At 28.9% G+C, this 20,347-nt stretch overlaps 2 protein-coding genes across 4 annotated transcripts; one reads left to right on the forward strand and one right to left on the reverse strand.

The window, feature by feature from the left end:
- Positions 1–299: 299 nt before the first annotated feature.
- Positions 300–4,090, reverse strand: LOC123294050 (cyclin-C). Its single transcript, XM_044875119.1, has 5 exons — positions 3,933–4,090; positions 3,757–3,863; positions 3,421–3,627; positions 1,881–2,135; positions 300–845 (listed from the first exon to the last, which is right to left on the reverse strand). Exons 1-5 carry the CDS (start codon positions 3,962–3,964, stop codon positions 643–645), a joined length of 804 nt encoding a protein of 267 aa, XP_044731054.1. The 5' UTR covers positions 3,965–4,090; the 3' UTR covers positions 300–642.
- Positions 4,091–6,765: 2,675 nt separating this feature from the next.
- Positions 6,766–19,963, forward strand: LOC123291520 (serine-enriched protein). 3 transcript variants are annotated; one of them, XR_006534965.1, is made up of 7 exons: positions 6,766–6,967; positions 7,858–7,993; positions 9,209–9,244; positions 12,679–12,796; positions 13,077–13,549; positions 17,602–17,713; positions 19,500–19,612. XR_006534965.1 is itself a non-coding variant. In XM_044871830.1 (6 exons), the coding sequence occupies exons 1-6, from the start codon at positions 6,792–6,794 to the stop codon at positions 19,692–19,694; spliced, it is 1,134 nt and encodes a 377-aa protein (XP_044727765.1). In that variant the 5' UTR covers positions 6,766–6,791; the 3' UTR covers positions 19,695–19,963. The 3 variants fall into 3 exon arrangements, 2 of the variants coding, with proteins under 2 accessions (XP_044727765.1, XP_044727766.1); XM_044871830.1 differs by lacking the exon at positions 17,602–17,713 and having other exon boundaries at positions 19,500–19,963; XM_044871831.1 differs by lacking the exons at positions 9,209–9,244; positions 17,602–17,713 and having other exon boundaries at positions 19,500–19,963.
- Positions 19,964–20,347: the final 384 nt, after the last annotated feature.

Consider the following 20,347-nt stretch of genomic DNA (forward strand, 5'->3'; position numbering starts at 1 on the left):
AATATTATGCTTAGAAGTCGGAAGTATAATATGATCAATGTGTTATTTTTCATAAAAAATATCAAATAACTCCGTAATTCGTTGAGAAACCCAATTTTCTTATTTTTTTTAATCAAAAGCTTATTATTTTTTTCAATCATATTGAATTAGGGAATATATATGAAATTTAAATTTTGTTCAAATATTTTTCTTCCGTAACTTTAATGACTGGACATTTCAACTAAACCATTATTTTAGTAATTAATATCTTTTTAATTACTTAAAATTAATTAATAAAAGTACAAATTCAGTGAGGGCATTTAAAAATTTATAAAACGGAAATTCAAATTTTTATACGGACGTGACATAGTACGGGCTTGTCAAATTTGTTGACATACTGTATGATATTAAAAGACACAACTGGATTGATCCCCATTTACATGTAAAATTTCAAATTTTCAAAACTAATTTTTTCATTAAAAATCTGAGAAACCTACTGTTTTTTAATTTTTTTTTATTAATCATTAAATAACGTAGAATTAGTTTACAAATTTTTAGCAAGTTTGATTAAATGACTGGTTATTCTACGTGGATCTCCTTAATTTGAATATAAAATTGAAATTCTAATAAGAATCAATCGAAATGATTCATGTTAATTAATTCTCATCTTTGTGGTGATGGTTTCGGTTTTGGCATCTTCGCTAATAGACTTTGAATTTCTTTTTTTTCATCATAAGTTTTCCATAATTCAAATAAATTTATAATATACCTAGCTATTTCTTGTATTTTCTCAATATCAACATTCAATTCTGCAAACCAACCTTTATGATCTTTTTGTGATATTACACAAGCAATTTGTAAGCATCCTAAAATAAATATGAATAGTAATTATTTAAATGGCAAGTAATAGAACTTAATATAAGTTTTTTAGAAAAAAATATCTTCAAGCAGTGTTGCCCGATTTCTCGTTAAAACAGACAGTAAATCTACCTTGTTTTGCTCGTTATACCGTTTTTTCGTAATCTACGATTTTTTATTATTTAAGTGGCGAATTTACAATCATACTGAGCCATTAGCTTTCGCGCCTCGACTGATATTTTGAATTTAATTTTAAACAATTTTTGTAATTGTATAGCATTAATTTTGTGAATTATGAATTTATTAATTCGATAAATAATTTGAATTTAAGTAAATAATACAGAGTTTTCGTTATTTCTACCGTTTTTTGTTCGAAATGCTCTGGCATCACTGTAGATTGTGGGTGAAAAGTTATGGATTCATTTTAAAATGGAATGATTTAATAATAATAATAATAATAAAACCTAAGAGGAGTACCGCAAGTGAGTCCCAAGCACCTAGACCAATGGGTCCTCTGTGCCCTCTCCTTGAGAACAACCAGTCACCCGAAGACGATTCGTCATCGGGTAAGAGATGCTATTAAAAAAGCATGAAGCCGTAGGATTTTGTCGAGTCCAGAGATCACGCAGAAAGCCCACAGCTTCTTCGTCGGAATCTCTCCCATTGATGGATCAATGTTTCGGACTGAACATTTTGAATCTGACGCTCAGCAGATTTCTGCAGGTGCAAATAACATGTATGGGGGTTTCGTCGTCCTCCATAAAGGCCCTACAAGTGGGATCATCAGAGATCACCATAATATGAAGTTGAAAGTAAAAGAAAAAGCCTAGTAATCAAGATGGGTTTATCGTAGCCATTCCTTGACTCGGTAAATATGGAATAACTTTATACAATCAAACAATTTTAATATTTTGACTTAAGATTCCTTAAGCGTAGGCCTAGGGAATTTTTTACAATTAATTATAAAGAGTTATTCCATGTTAAAATGAGCCCCCGACTTATGGACATAATAAATCTAAAAATTGTAAAATTTGTAGAATTACCAATTGCAATTTGATACGGTGGATACAATAGACAAACATCAGTACGCAGTGAATCATTCACAATCCTCCAAGCTAATGATAATAATTGTTCTTCGTGTCCAATATCTTGTATTAATTGTAATAAAGGTCTATATGGTTGATATACAATTAGACAGCAATCTAAATTTTCCAATAAATAAAATTCACATTCTAGTATATGATTTGTACGATATGGAAATTCTTGTTGATTATAAGCGTAACTGAATTTATTTTTTACTGTAATTTAAAGAAAAACAATCATTTTAATTACATGGCAAAGAATGAAATGTTATCCAGTCAAATTACACTTTGAAGGTTACAAAAATAGTTCAGACAAAAATTGTAGATCATTCAATTTGCTACAAAATGTATTTCTGCACCTTATTTCATAAGTGCTGCCATATACATTTTTGAACCGTTATACGACTAAAAATATGAGTCCCTATATCTTATACATACAAATTATAAAATTTTTAGAATATAAATCAACATCAAGAACTCCGTCCTTATTTTTATTTAGTAGCATGGCCTGAGTAACATCTGTCTTCCATTCAATTATCACCGTGGTGATGCTCGTATATCTGCCTCGTTTCAAAGGTCTCATACTCCACAAAATACTGTTAGTCGTAAGTATTGAAAGAGGTGGTGAATTTTCAGAGTAGCTGAAAGACCAGACATCTGTAAAAATTTATGTGCAGTGTCGAAAAAATTATATTCGAAAGAGTAGCATTGATGCTGTGAAAAGACAGCGCCAAGAAGAAGAAGCTGGTTCATCAAAAATAAGTCCTCATATTTTTACTCGTATAACGATTCAAAAATATATCACGAAAAAAATAACTTGTTCAATTCTTTGAACCGCTAATTGAACCGCTATATCACGAAAATGGCAATACTTATGAAAAAAGGTGTAGAGACACTTTTGGTAGAGAATCGGATTATCTATAATTTTTGTCAGAACTATTTTGGCTGTAAAACAAATCGTTTTGCTGAAAAACGCGAAAAGCCTATTTTTGCAAACTTTCCCCCTCAATAAAATTTTTTGCACAAAGGGGATTGATGGGCACTTTTCACAATTCATTTCATAAAGGTTATAAGGAGAACGATCGCTATAGAAAATATTGTCCCCGAAATATGGATAAAATAAGTGAGGGGCTGCGACCGCTAAGTAGTATCAATAAAAGCGGGCTCTGCTGTACGCTAATTTGAAATGATATATCAATTTGTACATTATGCAACTAACTTCATCTACTTGTACTCATAAACAGCTAATTTCGCAGATACTACTTCTTGATGTCAGCGCGGCTGGTGGCTGAAAAATGAACTATAAATTCTACAAATTTTCAGGGACAGGCGCGCTAATGCTTTAACACGTAGCGATCGTTCTCCTTCTTTATAACCTTCATGAATCATTTATAATAGTATTCTGAACATTCATACCAATTTTTAGCTCTATGGGAATTTTTGTAACCGGACTAATTTGACTGGATAAATGACATAAATATGAATATGAAATAAAACATACAAACATTCTGACATGTTGTAATCAGTCTTGAATTAGATATAACACCAAATTCTTCAACTTTTGAAGCTAAGAATATACATGTAGGTGCTAACAAAAGTGGATCTATACATTTTAACGAATTTCTTGCATAAAATCTTTTAAAATATACAGTCGCCGTGGCAATAACTTGTTGTCGTAGTTTCAATTGTTCTCCCAAAATTTGTATCACTAAAAACAAAATTTTAAGTTAATCTAATATAATTTTACAAAATCAATTGATAATCGATTTAAACGCCAATGACGGTGAACCAATTTATCGTTTACCGGAATATTTATTCTAATAAATTGATTACGTACAATTGGCAAAAAAAATAAATATTTTTTGATATTCTTCTTCATTAAGAATTGATAAATCGTGTTGTCTTTCTCGAATTAAATCTTGTTTGTCTAATATCCATTGTTGGCTGAAATTTAAAGAAAAATATTTATCATCGGCTTAAAAACATAACCTAATTAATTTCGCGTATTCTTACTGATGTGAACTTTGCCAAAAATTTCCAGCCATATTGCTACTTTAAGTTAATATTTATGTTTTTATTTGTTTTAATAGACAGTATGGTTTACTAAAATAAAAAATTCGAGGTAATAAGTTCTACCATTCGAATTTTTTTTATAATCAGTAGACCAAACAGTAGACCGCATCAATTTGATCTGTCAAATCAAATATGATCATGATTGCACTATTGTACGGAAGCCTGAATGGCTCACTAGCTTATTTTTTAAATGTGTACTACCCATAAGTATAAAACCAACTTTAAAAAAGATGAGTTAACTTTCAACAAGTGGCACTTGTGGCTTGTGGTATTATGGAAACGAACCTTTTTGAAGATGTCAGTCGGTGATGATTATCCTTTAATTAGACACTACCGAAACTGTCTGGAATTATTAATAATTATATGTCCGGATTTAATAATAATATGATAATTTTTATAATTTGTCTTATGTAGTTAGTTCAAAATTTTCTTTAGTATTATTTAAAAAATATAATGCTTTAATTTTTGATGTTTTTCTTTTGAATCTGCACATTTCTAATTTCTAACCCTTAAAAGTATTATTAAATACGGTAAAGGTAAGTGTTAAGTTAATTAATTGTACTGTTAAAAATAAGCTGGGTAGTTGTGTGGGTATAGCACTTGCCTATGATACCAAGGTATGCTTGTTCGTATCCTGGTGTGGTTGTTTTTTTACTTTTAAAATTAAATTAATTTTTCCTGATGTTAAAAATTTTCCACTCTTTTTATAGATAAAATTATCTATTAAATCCGCCCTCATGCTATAAATAACATCAATGTCATATGTCATAAATAACGTCAGTCATATGTCATAAATCACTATTCTGTCAGGGGGTGGAAATTTAAATATTCATAAATATATTTCAATCTTTAAAATCATGTTATCCTGTTACTAAATATTAAAAATATGTACAAAAATGGCTGGGTTATGAAACTAAAATATGAAACTTTTTAATAGAAGAATTTTATCCTTATTTTTATAACATATTCGCCTATTACAAAATATTTAAAAAATACTTATTTTGCTTGCTTTTTTATTTTTTATACATGCTAAAATTTATTTTTGTTAAATGAAATTTTATAAGATTTTGTAATAGGAGAACATGTCATTTCATAAAAAAAAACAATGTTAGTCCCACTTTCCTATTTATGTCATACATCACTCTTCTGTCAGGGTTTGGGAATTAAAATTACATAACATATACCACGCTCTCATACTTATTTGTCGCTTTTGGTTCTCGTAACAATTATCTAAAAAAATGACTTTATCTCGGCAAAATAATTTATTTAATAAAAAATTAATCGGGGCAATGCTAGATACGAACCGATGTACTTGAAACCAAAGGTAACTGAGCTACCCACTACTCCACCTTCGACATATTTTATATATAAATAATAATAATATAGATAGATTTTACTCATCTGTTTTCAATAACTTGTTTTCTTAAACTTAGTACTTATTTTTCTTTTACTGACCTTTTTTCATTAAACTTACCCATTAGATACTTCTTTTTACTCACCTTTGTTCAATAAAATTACCTATAAATGAATAATTGTACTAATATTTTGTTAAAAATGTAGGTTCTGTTTGATATTCCTGAAATCGATGTAAAGGATAAAAGATAAAGGTATAATATTGAATAATAATAATTAAACCAAAAAAATTGATAAAAACGATATTTTATTATATATATTTGTATATATTTCACCTAAAATAAATATGAATGAATAATGGTTATTTTATACAGTATAAAATTATTTTTCAGTATATACAGGTGTTCAACAACTAACTATGCAATAATTTATTTGCATATTCATTTCTCTCTGGTAAGTTTCATTATAATATATTGATTTTTTTTTTTTACAAATTTATACTTTATATTAGTGGTAGTACAATCATTTTGGCTTTAATTTCTATTAAAATACCAAGTTATTTATGCTCACCTAACTTCAATAAAGGGAGCCACCTATCAAGTGATCGCGACACACTTTTTTGGAACTTTTCGGACCTGAATACTTGATTGTATACTATATTCGAAAAAGATTAAAAAAAAAAAAAAAAAACAAGTGAAATTTACAAAATTCAAAAAAAAAAAAAACAAAAATTTTCAAATTCTGTTTTTGTTTAAGTATCTTATCACCCTGTATGACTGCGCAAAATTTCAAATCGATATTCCTATAAATAACGAAAATAAAAATGCGCACACTGTAGATTTAAAATTTTTTTTTTTTTGTATTTTCCACATTTTTGTAGAATAGCCCACTTTGCAATGGGAAATTTCATAAATTGAATTTCTACTCATTACACGCTAGCTATCATATTTTCATTAATTTTCAGTTTATTTGTATTTTTTAGGACGTTTGTTGAATAAACTGTTAAAAATAACTGTAGTATAAACGAAAATCAATATTACAACGCAAGCGTTTATACTTTCTGGTATTATTTTTCTGATAAAAATTATATTCATAAATAAATCAAATTTTTTATATTTTTATGTGGTTAATTACGTGTTATTCAATGTAAGCTTAAAAGATAAATATTCATACAATTAAATTATAGTAAAAAAAAATTATATTCATAAAACATAGGTATTTTTTTAATCTTTAAATCAACAGGTTGTGGCTAGGGCTATAGTTAAATAAATACAACAGGTTGTATTTTTATTTTAGAAAATAACTCTTTTAAATTTATTAAAAAAAAATTACAAATTAATTATTAAAAATTGTGTGTTATTAAAAATAAATGTGCTAATAGAATAAAAAAAAATCCAGTTTCTAAAAGTGATCAGTTTAAGTTAAAAAAAAATTCATTTCACAAATATGTCTTCGATGGCTGATACTGAGCCAGATTTAAGTACATTCGAAAATAAAAGTGGTTTAGCTGAAGATATGAAATTTTTAGCATCTATGCCAGAACTATGTGATGTAACATTTCTTGTTGGTGAAACTAGAGAACCTGTATGTGCAGTTAAAGCTGTTTTAGCATCTAGAAGCAGGTATGAATCATTCATTTTCAAGATCATAATTTTTTCCTGGATAACATAAGAAATATTTTATCTTTATTAGATGTAAATAGAGAAGTTGCATGTTTTTTATTTATTTATTTTTTTTTTTTTTTTTGCGAAAGTTAACTAAAAATTACTTATTAAGAAAAATTAAACAAAAATTTGTTTAAATTGATTTTTCATGTAATTTTACAATTTAAAATGGTTTTTCTAAACTGTAAATTCAAATGCCTGCAATGACGTCAACATATCGCATTAGAAACGCCATGAATATATGTTAAAATAACATGCAAGATGATAAACTTGTTTTTACAATAGTATGTCATAAATTTACATGGAAACAAGCCGAAAAATGTGAATTTAGTGTAATTCCATTTGGTTTCCCGCCTCAACGGATATCAAGGCTTCACAACCAATCACATAAGTTATTTTATTCAAAAAATATAACTTTATTTTTATTAATAATTAATAAAAAAAATGGAATTATCAATTTAAAAATAAATTACCTACTTATATATACTTTAGATGAATTATTCTTTCATTTATATATGAATTTGTGGCAAAAAAATTATCGCAACTTCTCTATTAAATAACCCTAATTTAAATAGTTTCGAATTAGAATTTTAGTAAATAACAAATAATTCGCACTACTTGTCGTGTTTAGATATGATATTATTTTTTTATGTTACCTATTTGTTAATTTTAATAAGTTTATTTGATAAAATAACAAAAATAATGAAGATTTGGTAACTATTTTCTAAACAATCAAATCACTTTTTCATACTCTCATACGCGTCTAAAAAGCAACGTTGCCACATTAAATCCAGGAAAATTAAAGAGTAAAATTTTATGTAGGTAATAACGCATATTGTTATTTATAGAGTTTTCCACAAGTTATTATATCAACAACCTAGTCCGCAAAGGAAGAAAGAACCACCCCCTCGTGAGAATAAATTAAGATTGTTTTTAAAGCGATCTTCCGAACCTTTATTGAATTTACAAAGCACATCAACACAGGTAAATATTATCATGTCATTTTATAATTTTCATTTTGTTTTGTTCTATGAAGAAAGTTATTGTTGGAAATAGTAATAATATTACAAGCGTTTTGAAAATTAAAATGATGCAAAAGTATGCCGGAAAATATTATTTGTATACAATTTTTAACGATAATAAAATGATGGCCTTTTTGAGGATTTATATTCGAGTAGTTAATAATATCAGGTTAAATTAAAATATTTCGAATACCTAATCGAAAAATTAATTATTGAAGTAAAGAAGTTTTACAAAATGTTTCTTTTTACAAGTGATGCGAGGAAAATTGAAACAACCTAATGTTTGCAGTTTTCCTCATGTAAACTTTAAAAAACCAGGAACTTGACCAGGCCAGGAAATACCCTAGATACAGAGGGAATTATGAAAGAACTCCAATTATAATTTCAATTAATTTTTATGAATCATCAATATTATAATTAAAAATAAATTTATCAAATATCTCTGTGGTTAAAAATGGAGTACATAATTTTGTTTGCGGTTTATTACAACTCATTTTACACAGAACTGACAGAACATGTTTAAGGAGCTGATATCCAGCTTTATATCAAAGAGCATAGTCCTATAGTCTTTGCTTTATATAAAAATCCTAACTGTCAGATTTGTTTTGGTAGGTTGATAGTTTTAAAAGTGATAAGAGCAAAGAGATTTTGTTTCTATTGGTAGAGAAATCCGGTGTTTTCGAAATATTAGATTTTAGGATGCCGGGCGGGGCTAAATTACTAATTTTTTTTTTATCTTGTAACTATATAGATGTGGCCAGACAAAAATTTTTGTTTAAGAGTAAAATCCTAGACAGTGTTTTCTCAATGTATGCATGTTTTGCATCATTAAATAGCGACGCCACTGTGAATTTATTTATTACAGTGATTATATATACTTAAGAGAAGGTATCGACCTTCACCGATCTGATACCAGATGAGGTTTTTAACAGTACAATTCTATTTTATATAGTTTAAATATCTATTATTATTTTATATAGTTTAACATGAAAATTTAAAAAAAAAAATTAAAATTTTGTTTTCTTTCAAATATTGAGTACTTAAATTTCAAATATTTACATATATAATGGAATCCTCAGATGCTTACCTACTTGTATATCCATTAACAACCCATTTAACTGCTACTGATTGTTATTATTCCTTGTTTGTTTGATGTCTCCCCTGTCTTCTCCTGCAGCGAGGTTTTACACAACAATTGGCTCCCATTCAAGAGGTAAAACACCAGTATTATCAGAAAATGAATTAAAAGCAATTGTAATTTTTGATAACATTTTCAAATCAATTCCTTTTATTAGTATTCCTTTATAGAATATTCAGCACAGCGTATAATAGATAGTCTTAACAAATTTGTATTTAAAATTTTACTATAAAATGAAATTATTTTGGTTTAAAGAAAACCATGTAGTTATTACAGTGTAGGCATAATTTCCGTACATACCTGTTAGTCTCAGACAGAGGTTCTCAAACTTATTTCGTCTACCGCCCACTTCAAAACGTGTTATATCAGTCTTATCCTATTACATTTATCCTATACAAATTAGCCTTACTACCCCTCTGTAGGCCTCTAGTCCCCACAAGGGATCGTTATCGTCCACTTTGAGAAAAATCTAAGAGAGCGGCAAATCAGTTAAACACATTTAATGGTAGCTCGTATCGTGATTCAAATATGAGTTCTGTATAAGAATGTTTAAATAGCTGGAAAAACTAGGGCACTTGATAGACCAGGACCCTTTCAATAGCAGACATCCATTCCCCTCCGCCTCGAGTGATGTTCCTCCATTAAGGGCCAACAACTTTTTAGAAATCCTACATTTCTTGCCTATTGTTGAGAATTCTTAACATTGTGTTTTTGTCAAGATGGAGTTCTTGAGCCCACGCCCAATGTTTAATATCAAGGATAAAATTTTTGTGTGAGGTTCTATCATTCCTAGAAGAATTGTTTCATTGACATTTTATTCATATTAAACCACCTTCTCCGCTATTTTAGAAAATAGTCCTGCTGTCAATCTATGTTGTAATTATATCTGCAGAGGAAGTATTTGCGATCTATTTGATATTTCTGATAACACACGAATTTACTCCCCCCGCTCCTCTCATTGAAGGAAGTAATTACATACATGTTATCAGTTCTGCGGGTGCAGAAAACTTACTGAAAAATAATGCAATACTAGCATTTGCGGAGGTCTATTGTGAACATTTCTCATGGTTTATCACCTTGATGCAATTGACGATAAGAGCTGTAATATATGTAATCTCTGTAGGTATAGGATATCTTATACAGAGATTATTTCAAAGTAATTTCATTTTATATTTAAAACGAATGCATGTATATTGCACTAAATCTTTCAACAAATTTCCTTAAACCTTATTTACGAATGTTTACTTCATCATACTTATGAGTGATTATATTATATTGATATACGTTTGCAGTCACCTTTTATAGTTTGCAATCACTCCACTCGTTTATTACAAGACATTTCCTAAACTAAATGTTTCAACATTTTATCTATCTACTTTATTCCATACTATATGTATCAAATATAATAATTCGACGAGTTTTTTATTTTAGACTTTATTTAATTTACAAACAGTCAACTAATTGTGAGTTTTTATTATACAGTTTTAAAATATATGAAGTAAGAAGAGTTTTTATGGACGTTCTTATGTATAAGACAAAGAGAAAGTCTTCAGACAATGTATTGTGTGTGATGTGCGCTCAATCATATCATTTATTAGTTGTTTGTGTGTTTACGTGACGACAGCCGACTTAAGTCACACTCAATACATTGATTGAAGACTATTTCTTTGTCTCATACATAAGAACGTACCTAAAAACTCTTCTTACTTCATATATTTTAAATGGCTAACGAGATGGTTGCCAAACTATATAAACCCACATTGATCTTATAGAGATTGGGTCTCTGTTTTGTAGATTTCAGCATCCTGACTGATCTCAACAGATACGACGACCAAATGCAAACGTTTTTGAGTTATGGACGTTGAAATGTGAATAATCATTGTGTTGGAGTGTGAGCGTGGGACGTTTGCACTTGCACACATATACTGCACACAGTTAAAAAACACTCGCGCCCAAAGTCCACCAAAAAAATGAAAATATTTTTAGTAAATATTTTTGAAAAACGCATATATACATTTAAGTAGTGATTATTTTTGTTCGAGACCTAATTCCCATAAGATTAGTGCGGGATCCTTTAAAAAGAAGTTGCTATTGATTAGATTCATTTGATTGCCTCACATCGATCCATTGCGAAAATAAAGGCTCGACTTCATTGATGTGGTAAACACGCAAGTATTTGCTTATCGTTATTTCATAGGTAGCATCCAACATCGATTCTCATTAGTTACCAAGACGACGGCGACTTACGCGCGCCAATAAATTGGAGCTTTTTACAAACAAAGGTTATAACTTATTAAGGTTCCAGTTAATTGATGCGGCAAATGCACATGTTAGACCTTAGTAACCAATCAGAAGCTATATTGATTGACGCCTATTTTGCGACGGAAAGCAAATGTAGCTTCTGTTGGTTTCGTGACCTAACGTATGTGTCTATCATGTCAATGGAATCTAGTCTTAATAGACAGTAAAAGCGAGCTATAATTTTTTTGAATGGCTTCGGTTGATCGGCATCTAAATACTGAATCTAATCTGTGACACTATTGAATCAAAAAAACGTCTATGTCTATGCAACCCCGTGAAAATAAAAAACTTGTAAATGTTATTAATCGAAAATGATAATCCATTTGCATGTAATGACTTTCAATCAAAATTTTGTAGTATCTATTTCAATATTGTATATTAAATTTAATAAAAATTATATTCCTTTTTCTTTTCATTTCAAATTGCTACCATTTATCTCAAATACCTAATGTAAATATTTTCAAATAATAAAATATTGATTTTTGCAACATTTCAATGGAGAGTGTCTAAATAAATGATTATGTTTCTGTTATTTGCTGTTATTGTGCGTCATAAACTTTCTAAATTTTATTATAATTAGCCATTTTAAATGTAATTTTTGAAGCAATTGGTCAGATATTACGCAGTGAATTCTTTTATTGGAATGGTTAATTTGGACTGGAATTGTGAACAGTCGAATTAATAATGGTTGAGTCGCGGCTGTCTAGGCAGCCGGCGGGCCTAACTGCCAATCGATTGTCAAATAGTATTTATATTTAATAAATGTAAAAAATATTCCAATTTAAATACAAAAAACATCTAGCTGTTTAAATTTCCTCTTTTTTTTTGACGAGGAGTTGCGGAATGCTTTAGGGCATGAAATGCCAGCTCATTAGCCATACAAGATACTGAAGGGTGATCAGATAAAAGTTATCCAATTTGTTCACCCTATGCCTATGTTTGATTAGCATAAAAATTCCAATAAAGGAATGAAACTTGGCTAAAAATATCACAGAGATTATAATACAATTGCTATTTTTTATATTGATATTGTAAGTAATGCAATAAACATTAGAAACAATATACTCTTCAAATTTCTGTAAAAAATATGTATATTCATTTATTGATTATGTTATTATAAATTAATTTCATAATAAATAATAAAATAACAATTTTTAAAGACATATTGTATAATACAATTCGTTTAAAATCAATAATTTGATTATTAGCCTTCTTCACAACAACATCAAACGTTAATAATTGAAGAATTCGAACCTGATGTCTTTAGGCAGTTAATTGAATATATACATACAGGATGTGTTACATTGCAGCCTAGAACATTACTTGGTAAGAGAATTTATTTTCGTATTTTATTATATCGTCGATAAGGATCACCCATTTTGTTCTCCTGTTTTCATAAATTAACTTTTTCGGCCATTTTATTCCATGGAGATTGATTAGGCTATTTGTAAACCCTATTTTTAATCTGCAATTAATCTACCTTTTGTATAAACAGTTGTTACATAAATCATTACTTTGAAAGTTACAAGTTCGACCTTTGTTTCTGCCAGAATTTCGTTCTTAATGTTTACTGTTCCAACTAAGTGCTTTGTTATTTTTTTAACAGGTGTGATGAATGCAGCTGACTATTACGGACTAGATGAATTACGACGGGCATGTGCAGGATTTGTGCAATGTTGTATAAATGTGGATACAGTTTGTGCATTATTAGCATCAGCTGAACGTTATATACAATACAAATGTACAAAATCATTAGTACAAAAAGTATTAGAATTTGTTGATGAACATGGTAACGAAGTGTTAAATTTAGGATCATTTACATTATTACCACAACATGTAGTTCGGTTAATATTAGTACGTGAAGAGTTGCGTGCTGATGAATTTACAAAATTTCAAGCAGCCTTAATGTGGTCAAAAAAATTTTGCGATAACAATCCAAATACACCATTAAAAGATGTGATTAGCAATTTTTTGGAATACATACAATTTCATAAAATACCAGCAAATGTTTTAATGCGCGAAATTCATCCATTAGGGCTTGTCCCGTACAGCATTATTATGAATGCATTAGCATATCAGGTAATGATAAACCAATTATTGTATTCATTTGTAGCATCTACCTTTAGTTTCTGTTTATTTATTAATTTACCAATTCCTCCGAAACGGTTAATTGTAGAAAAAACATTTATTCAACAACTTTTTGTTGAAAATTAAATATATGCAAAATAATTTTGATGATAACGTTTTGTCTCAAAACGATTTCTACTAGAGAGGTATCCGAAAACAATATATAGATAAAAAAAATCCGTAGAATAAAAACTTGAGGAATATCCATACTAAAAGGAGGTATAATAATAAATAAGTATTAAAGGATTGTTTGAAAATGATTTCAAATTATTAAACAACCCCTTCCTATCATTTCTTGAGTAATATTATTTAGTTGTAAAATGATATATCGATATATCCCCAAATTAATTGGTTCCGCATAATAACGTAGAATGTAGGTAAGTGTGTTACAATTTTTGAAATAAAAGTTCTTTAGTCGCGTTTATTATGTTACATAAAACCAACTAAATACCAATGAAAGAATTTAATCGTATTTCTAATCGGTAATTTGAAGACACCGTATTAATAGCAAAGTTTTTCTACCTGGAAATTTTTGATAACCAGATACTCCAATTACTGAGAAAGATACTGAAATTGATTAAGTAGCTAAAAACTGATTCAATACCGTTGACTTAAAACAAAATTAAGTCTTTACAAAGAAATTATTAGAATTAATTACTTTCAAAAATACTTTTTGTAATTTTTTGTTTAAGTCGGTTCTGTTTGATTCAATATTAGGTAGTTAGGATTCAGTCTTAGGTAAAGAGTTCGACGTATAAAAGAGACAAATTTGTTTTGTCTCCGTGTCTTCATCGCTTGATTTGGAAGGGATACGTTTACGTAAAGAAATATATCATTCTCTATCCGACAATCAAATTCAAAATTTCTAAAGAGAAAAATATTTGATAATTATTTGGTCTCTTCGATTACAGGTTGATAGATGCTAATCTTCCGTCGTTTAATTTTTATGTCCTAGAATACCTACACTATAGACTTACATTCCTTAAAATGAGAACACAATTAATTTATCTTTGAACTTAGATTTAGTAAAAATCCACCCGTAACACATAAATAATTGTACAGGAACATGCTTAGTTCACGGTTTTAAATACACGAAGTTAAGTTCAGTTTGTTTTTATGACCCATAACAATAAATGCTTTAACTTTTCTAAAAGGGATAACTAATGCATTCGGAGAGTACAATGGTACAGAAGATTTAATTCTAAGAAGAAAGTTACTTTATTGATTTTTAAGAAAGTTATTAATTAAGCTAATTAAGTAGTTGGTTGCGACATATACATATAACCAAGCTTTTGATGCATGGTACATAAATTTGGTATACTGCACATGTGTGTCACAGAGCCACAGCGTGTTATTTTTAATATTATTTTGATCGTTGATCCAGAATAAGAATATTTGAGAGAGGATAAAAAACTCTACATGTTTATCCACGGATGGCCACGCAGAACATTAGAATTTACGTTATACGCTACTTATGTTCAGAATCTGAGCTCTTTCAAAACATTGATTTAAATCGGAATTGAATATCCTTTCTCCAGTATTCTTGATGGGAAAATATAGTGTAGTGATTTTAATGAAAACAAATTTTTGATAATGTCAATAGTGTTAATGAAAGCGCCACCAAATTTTAAATATAGGTTCTATTTAGCCTAGTAATTATATGAATTAAAGCCGCATCTCCAATATGGAATTAAAATCGTGTTCAAGTCGCAACATTGCAGTGTCGGTTCTAATACTTTTTCACAAATTTATCAATTATTAAGGCTTGATATAATGGAGATGCGACTCCAAATATTTATCAAATTAAGACTTATTTAACATAATAATATCTTAGTAATTTAAATATTCCTATCAATACTTCTTGTGATTTTTAAAGAGTTCATTGGATATAGAGGAAAATGTAACGTAAGGACTCATCAAATAACTACAAGACAAACTTACTTATTAACACTGGTATTCTCAATGTTCCGGAATACAAGTATTAATCTAATTAGTCCCCAATATAGGGTATGTTTGTTATACTTTAAACACAGTGTGAACATTTTCATGTATATATTTTGGTCCGATTCAATTTTTCATGTTAATGATTATTATGCTCGGTAGAATTCGAATGAGCTATGAATTAGTGAATATGAACGTTATTTTAGATTTTAATTGAATAAAAAAGTGTTTAATTTTAAGATAAAAGCATCAAAACTCGAAATCTAATAAAAACTATTAAGATGTTTAAGGGTGTTCTTTGTCTATTTTCAGGTAGGCATTACATTGTTGTTATTTAAAAGAAAAGATTTATATAGAATAATAATAATAATAATAAATAATAAAAGTGCTGCAACTGGGTTACATCTAAGGTCGATTTTTCTTAAAAGCAGTTCATCTTCCGAAGGCAGAAATAATCAATGAAGTTACATAATTCTATCGAGGTCATGGCGGACACAGTCCACAGAATGCTTCTCTATCGAAATTTCCACCAAAATGACAGCTGACTTTGTAGATCTCTGTTGTTACAAATAACAATAGTGTAGTTTTCATTATTTTCTTTGCATTCCTTGCACGTGGTATCACTAAAAACCTCTATATTTTAAATGATTTTCCAAAGTGCGCTAACAAATCTGTCATAGTTCCACAATAACAAGTTGTGTTACAATGTGTTTACCTTCCGCATTTAGTTGTGTGCAGCCTACACAGACATTGTGAAATACACCCTGGATATCAAAAAAATTAAGGCATTGCCTTGTCTTCTTTATCTTCCAGTCCATGTTCTGGTTGTCTGGCTGGTTGTCAGATATTAAGTAATGAAAAAATTCCCTTGAAGAGTTTTTTCGAATCATTTACGAAACTTCAAGTGATAGTCTCATTTGTCTGGAGACTTCAACATTTCTTTTAAATTCCCATCAATTTTCCTTAAGAATGTAATATCTTAATATTTTTCATTAGCAATCGAAAATAAATCAAACCTGATATTTCAAATACTTAAAACGACGTAAAAGTTATGGTTCACACTAACGTAGTATGTAATGTTGAAGAAAATGAAACACGGGACGTCGCGTTATTTATAATGTAGTAAATCTAGACAATATGGTCACTTAGTAGATAAAAACAACACGATACCAATCTCTGGATATTTTATTTTTAATTGATACATGCTTCATTAAACAAAATACCCGAAAAGACTTTGATTTTTAGGCTTCCATGCCGTTATAATTTATTTTATACTCTTGCAAATTAAAATACACTGATTTAATTACTTTTACTTTTAGCTATCTCGTTGAATTTGATTCGAACATTTATGCCAAGGGGGATTTTGGAAAATAGCTATGGACAGAAGTTTTTTGTTTTAAAAAACTCAAATTTTGAGGAGGGTTAAGATTTTTTACCTTGATTTGACTACATGAACTTTGTTCTATCATTTATTTTTAAAAAGATGCGAAGGATAGACTAATATTATTTATCAATTGTGTGTTATTATAGATTTTTTTTCCAATTGATAATGTAATACCCTGTGACGAATTTAAATACAGGCTGAGTAGGCTAGAGCAACCAATTTTAGATTGAATACAAAATGCAAAAATCAATTTGTCCGCTATCCGACATGTTAAAAATTGCAATTGTTTTAATAAGAGTTGGACAAAATTTTGCATTTTGTATTCAATTCTTCTCTTATTTGAATATCGTCCTCAATTTATATTTTTCAATATATTAAGATGCTAGCGAAAAAAACATTTTTCAGGCTCTCTGAAAGAGACATCCCCCAGTAAGAAAATTTTTGAAGGGTAAAAATTTGTTAGGAATCACCTTGACAACAGTTCTCTAACCCCTTTCTCCCGTTATGAAATTTAAGTCAATAACTACGTCTGGTCCTAAACTGTACTTTCTGGAAGTAAAATTATTTAATATTATTTTTATTTGTTAAATCGATTTTTCTTAAACATTATATAGGTATACAGTTTTATTATTTGATGGTATATTTTATGTTTTTTGTATATTTTTTTTCCAAAACAAAGGCTGATCCTGAATTAGACGACCCGGTATCAAGCTGCGAGTGCGAATCATAATTTTTTTACTATGGTAACATATACGAACATAGGACACCGCTGGTATACACACATCGTTAAGGTATTTTGTTTAGTTAGTGCATGGGTATTTCCCAAAACGAAGGATTGTAACAGGTACTTTTGTATGTGTTTTTTGTAAATATAATTTTAAAATTTTAATTCATTTTAAATAAATTCTGTTACTTTTAAAATATCTGTTCTATTCCTTAAAAATGGGAGAGATCCTAATTAACCGTTTCTTTAATGTTTTGTGAATGAATAAAATGATAAATAAATGTTTCAAATTCAATAAATGTGGCTCCTATGTTCGTATGCTTTGCTTTAATCGGATCAAATATTTCTTTGTATATGTACATACTTCATGTATTTTTTTACACGAAATTCACCAAAATCATACGATATCAATTTACACAGAGAACTATTGTTACTTGTATAATATTTTTTAATTTTTATTCAGATTATATTATGTCAAAGTAATATTTTAATTTCCGTCAGATTGTAAACGGGTTACCAAAAATCACTCCAAGTAGCGCTACAACGCAACGCGCAACTAGCGCTAACTCAACAACCTACATATTAACGAAAATCATTTTATTGTGTTATGTTTGGTCTGGATAGAGTTATCACGGAGTTTTTGCCCTTTTCTTGGAAGTTAAATTTACAATTTTACTAGTTAGTTTACAATCTGACGGTTATTACAATATTACGTTGATATTACACAAAGAAATTTGTTAGGTTCTTGGATTAAACATAAATAAGCATTAAACATTCCATGAACGACATGAAAAACATTCATCATTCGAACTGAGATAACAAAGAAAATATTAATTCTTGGACCGTATTAATGATGAAAAAATTGTCTAAAATTCTGACGTCGATGAGGAATGATAAAATATGAAACCATTATATTCATCGAGAACTAGAGTAGAATTAGTCAACGTTTAATAATGGAAAGATGGAATAATATTTCCTACTCAAGCAACCTATTTTTAATATCGTAAAAAGAACTTCAAAAAAAACTGTAGTAGACGTCAGTAGTGTTATAATGTACGGAAATGAAATCGCTTACTCGGATTTTTGATTTTTCGAAAGCAAATTCAATTTAATCAATCATCGCAGGAACGGGAAGCAATCGAATTTCTTTACAGTGATGTTTTTCTTGAGATTCCACTCATAACAGCGTATTGACATGAAAAAGGACGTATCCTAAAAAGTGAATACAAAATGAAAATGTATACAATTATGTCAGCTACAATTTTTTTAGTTAATGTATAATTTTCAAGATATTGTTAGATGAAATCTGTTTATTTTTTTTTTATTTCCCTTTTTCCAAGCGTTCCACATGAGTATATATAGCTTTGACATGTTATTTTACATCTTTCAACTATCTATAACATAATTTTTAGCTAATCCCTAAAATTTTTGAGCTCAGTTTTATTTTATTTCTTTATATTGCTTATGCTATAGAGGTTGTGTGACAAGATATTTTTTTTAAATTTATCAGATTGTATAGTAATTGAAAAAAATTTGAGAGGACCCCATTTAAAAAAATATATTCTGAATAAGAATTGAATTTATACAAGTGACAAAATTAATTACATTTAGTATTCACACATAATATACATTTTTATTGTAGGTTCTTAGTTGTAATCACGTAGGTAATTTAAATTTGATTTACTTACATTACAACCATAAAATCTCATAACTTTTTACTGTAATATCCTACTGTCATTTCCACTTCGTATCAATTATAACTGGATACCTGTATTTATAATATAATTATCTTTTAATTTATATATTAAATACCAATGTCTAAAATATCATTTATCATAATTTCATTATTCTAGGCTGATCCAGCTAGTGTAGATCCCGGAAAGCTATCACCTAATCGTGTCAGGCGTCACGCACAAGGAAGAAGTATGAGTGTTCAAAGTTCGTTAGATCCATATGGTTCAAATACTACACTTAGTTCAACTGGTTCTAGTGGTGAACATGCATCTCCATCATCGGAGAACACAAATACAAAACATAGTTCTAATTAAAATTATTATCATAGGAAATAAAATTTTGTAATTGGATAATTTTTCGATAAAATCTCCGAATTAAAAATATTCCGTAGAATATGGATGGTCTTAAGATTTTAAAGTAGTACTGTCGGGTTTAGAACTCAGGATTATATTCACGAAGGTGCATCTGCATCTACACAAGTGTGGGTCAGAACAATCAAAAAATTCGATGTTTTTGATAACACACACAAATTTAATCCGATTTTATTGGAATTATTTTTGAAAACCACTAATTTTGGGTTCTTTTTTTCAGCTTCCATGTCGTTTTTTCGCTAGCTATCAGTTACGTGCTTAATTCTGGGACCAGGACTCCACATTTTTGAAACCTATTAGAGCTAGGTTAATTTTGATCACAAATTTGAAAATTAAGACCCAAATATAGTAGGATTATATACTTGGTTTATCAAATTTGCCAATATGGTACTTTTCGTCATCATCAAAATCGTTAGAGCCGATTCCGATATATATAAGGCTAAATACTTGCCACCAGCGCTATGTACACTCGTTACGGCCCTGTGGTTTTGTGCTTGAAAAATACTTTTCAAGGACTTGCTATTATTCAAGTTGAAAGCGCTAACCTATTTACCATATTCTAACAATTAACTTTTCTTAATTCGGCGATTTTATCC

The sequence above is a fragment of the Chrysoperla carnea genome, chromosome 2, assembly GCF_905475395.1.
Source record: "Chrysoperla carnea chromosome 2, inChrCarn1.1, whole genome shotgun sequence".
Classification (NCBI taxonomy): Eukaryota; Metazoa; Arthropoda; class Insecta; order Neuroptera; family Chrysopidae; genus Chrysoperla; species Chrysoperla carnea.

Coding starts and splice junctions, on each gene's coding strand:
- LOC123294050 (XM_044875119.1), bottom strand. CDS start 3,964: ATGGCTGGAAATTTTTGGCAAAGTTCACATCA. Junction 3,864..3,932: donor TTTTGGCAAAGTTCACATCA/GTAAGAATACGC, acceptor TTTAAATTTCAG/CCAACAATGGATATTAGACA. Junction 846..1,880: donor ACCGTATCAAATTGCAATTG/GTAATTCTACAA, acceptor TATTTATTTTAG/GATGCTTACAAATTGCTTGT.
- LOC123291520 (XM_044871830.1), top strand. CDS start 6,792: ATGTCTTCGATGGCTGATACTGAGCCAGATTTAAGTACATTCGAAAAT. Junction 9,245..12,678: donor AATTGGCTCCCATTCAAGAG/GTAAAACACCAG, acceptor TTTGATTATTAG/CCTTCTTCACAACAACATCA. Junction 13,550..19,499: donor TGAATGCATTAGCATATCAG/GTAATGATAAAC, acceptor TCATTATTCTAG/GCTGATCCAGCTAGTGTAGA.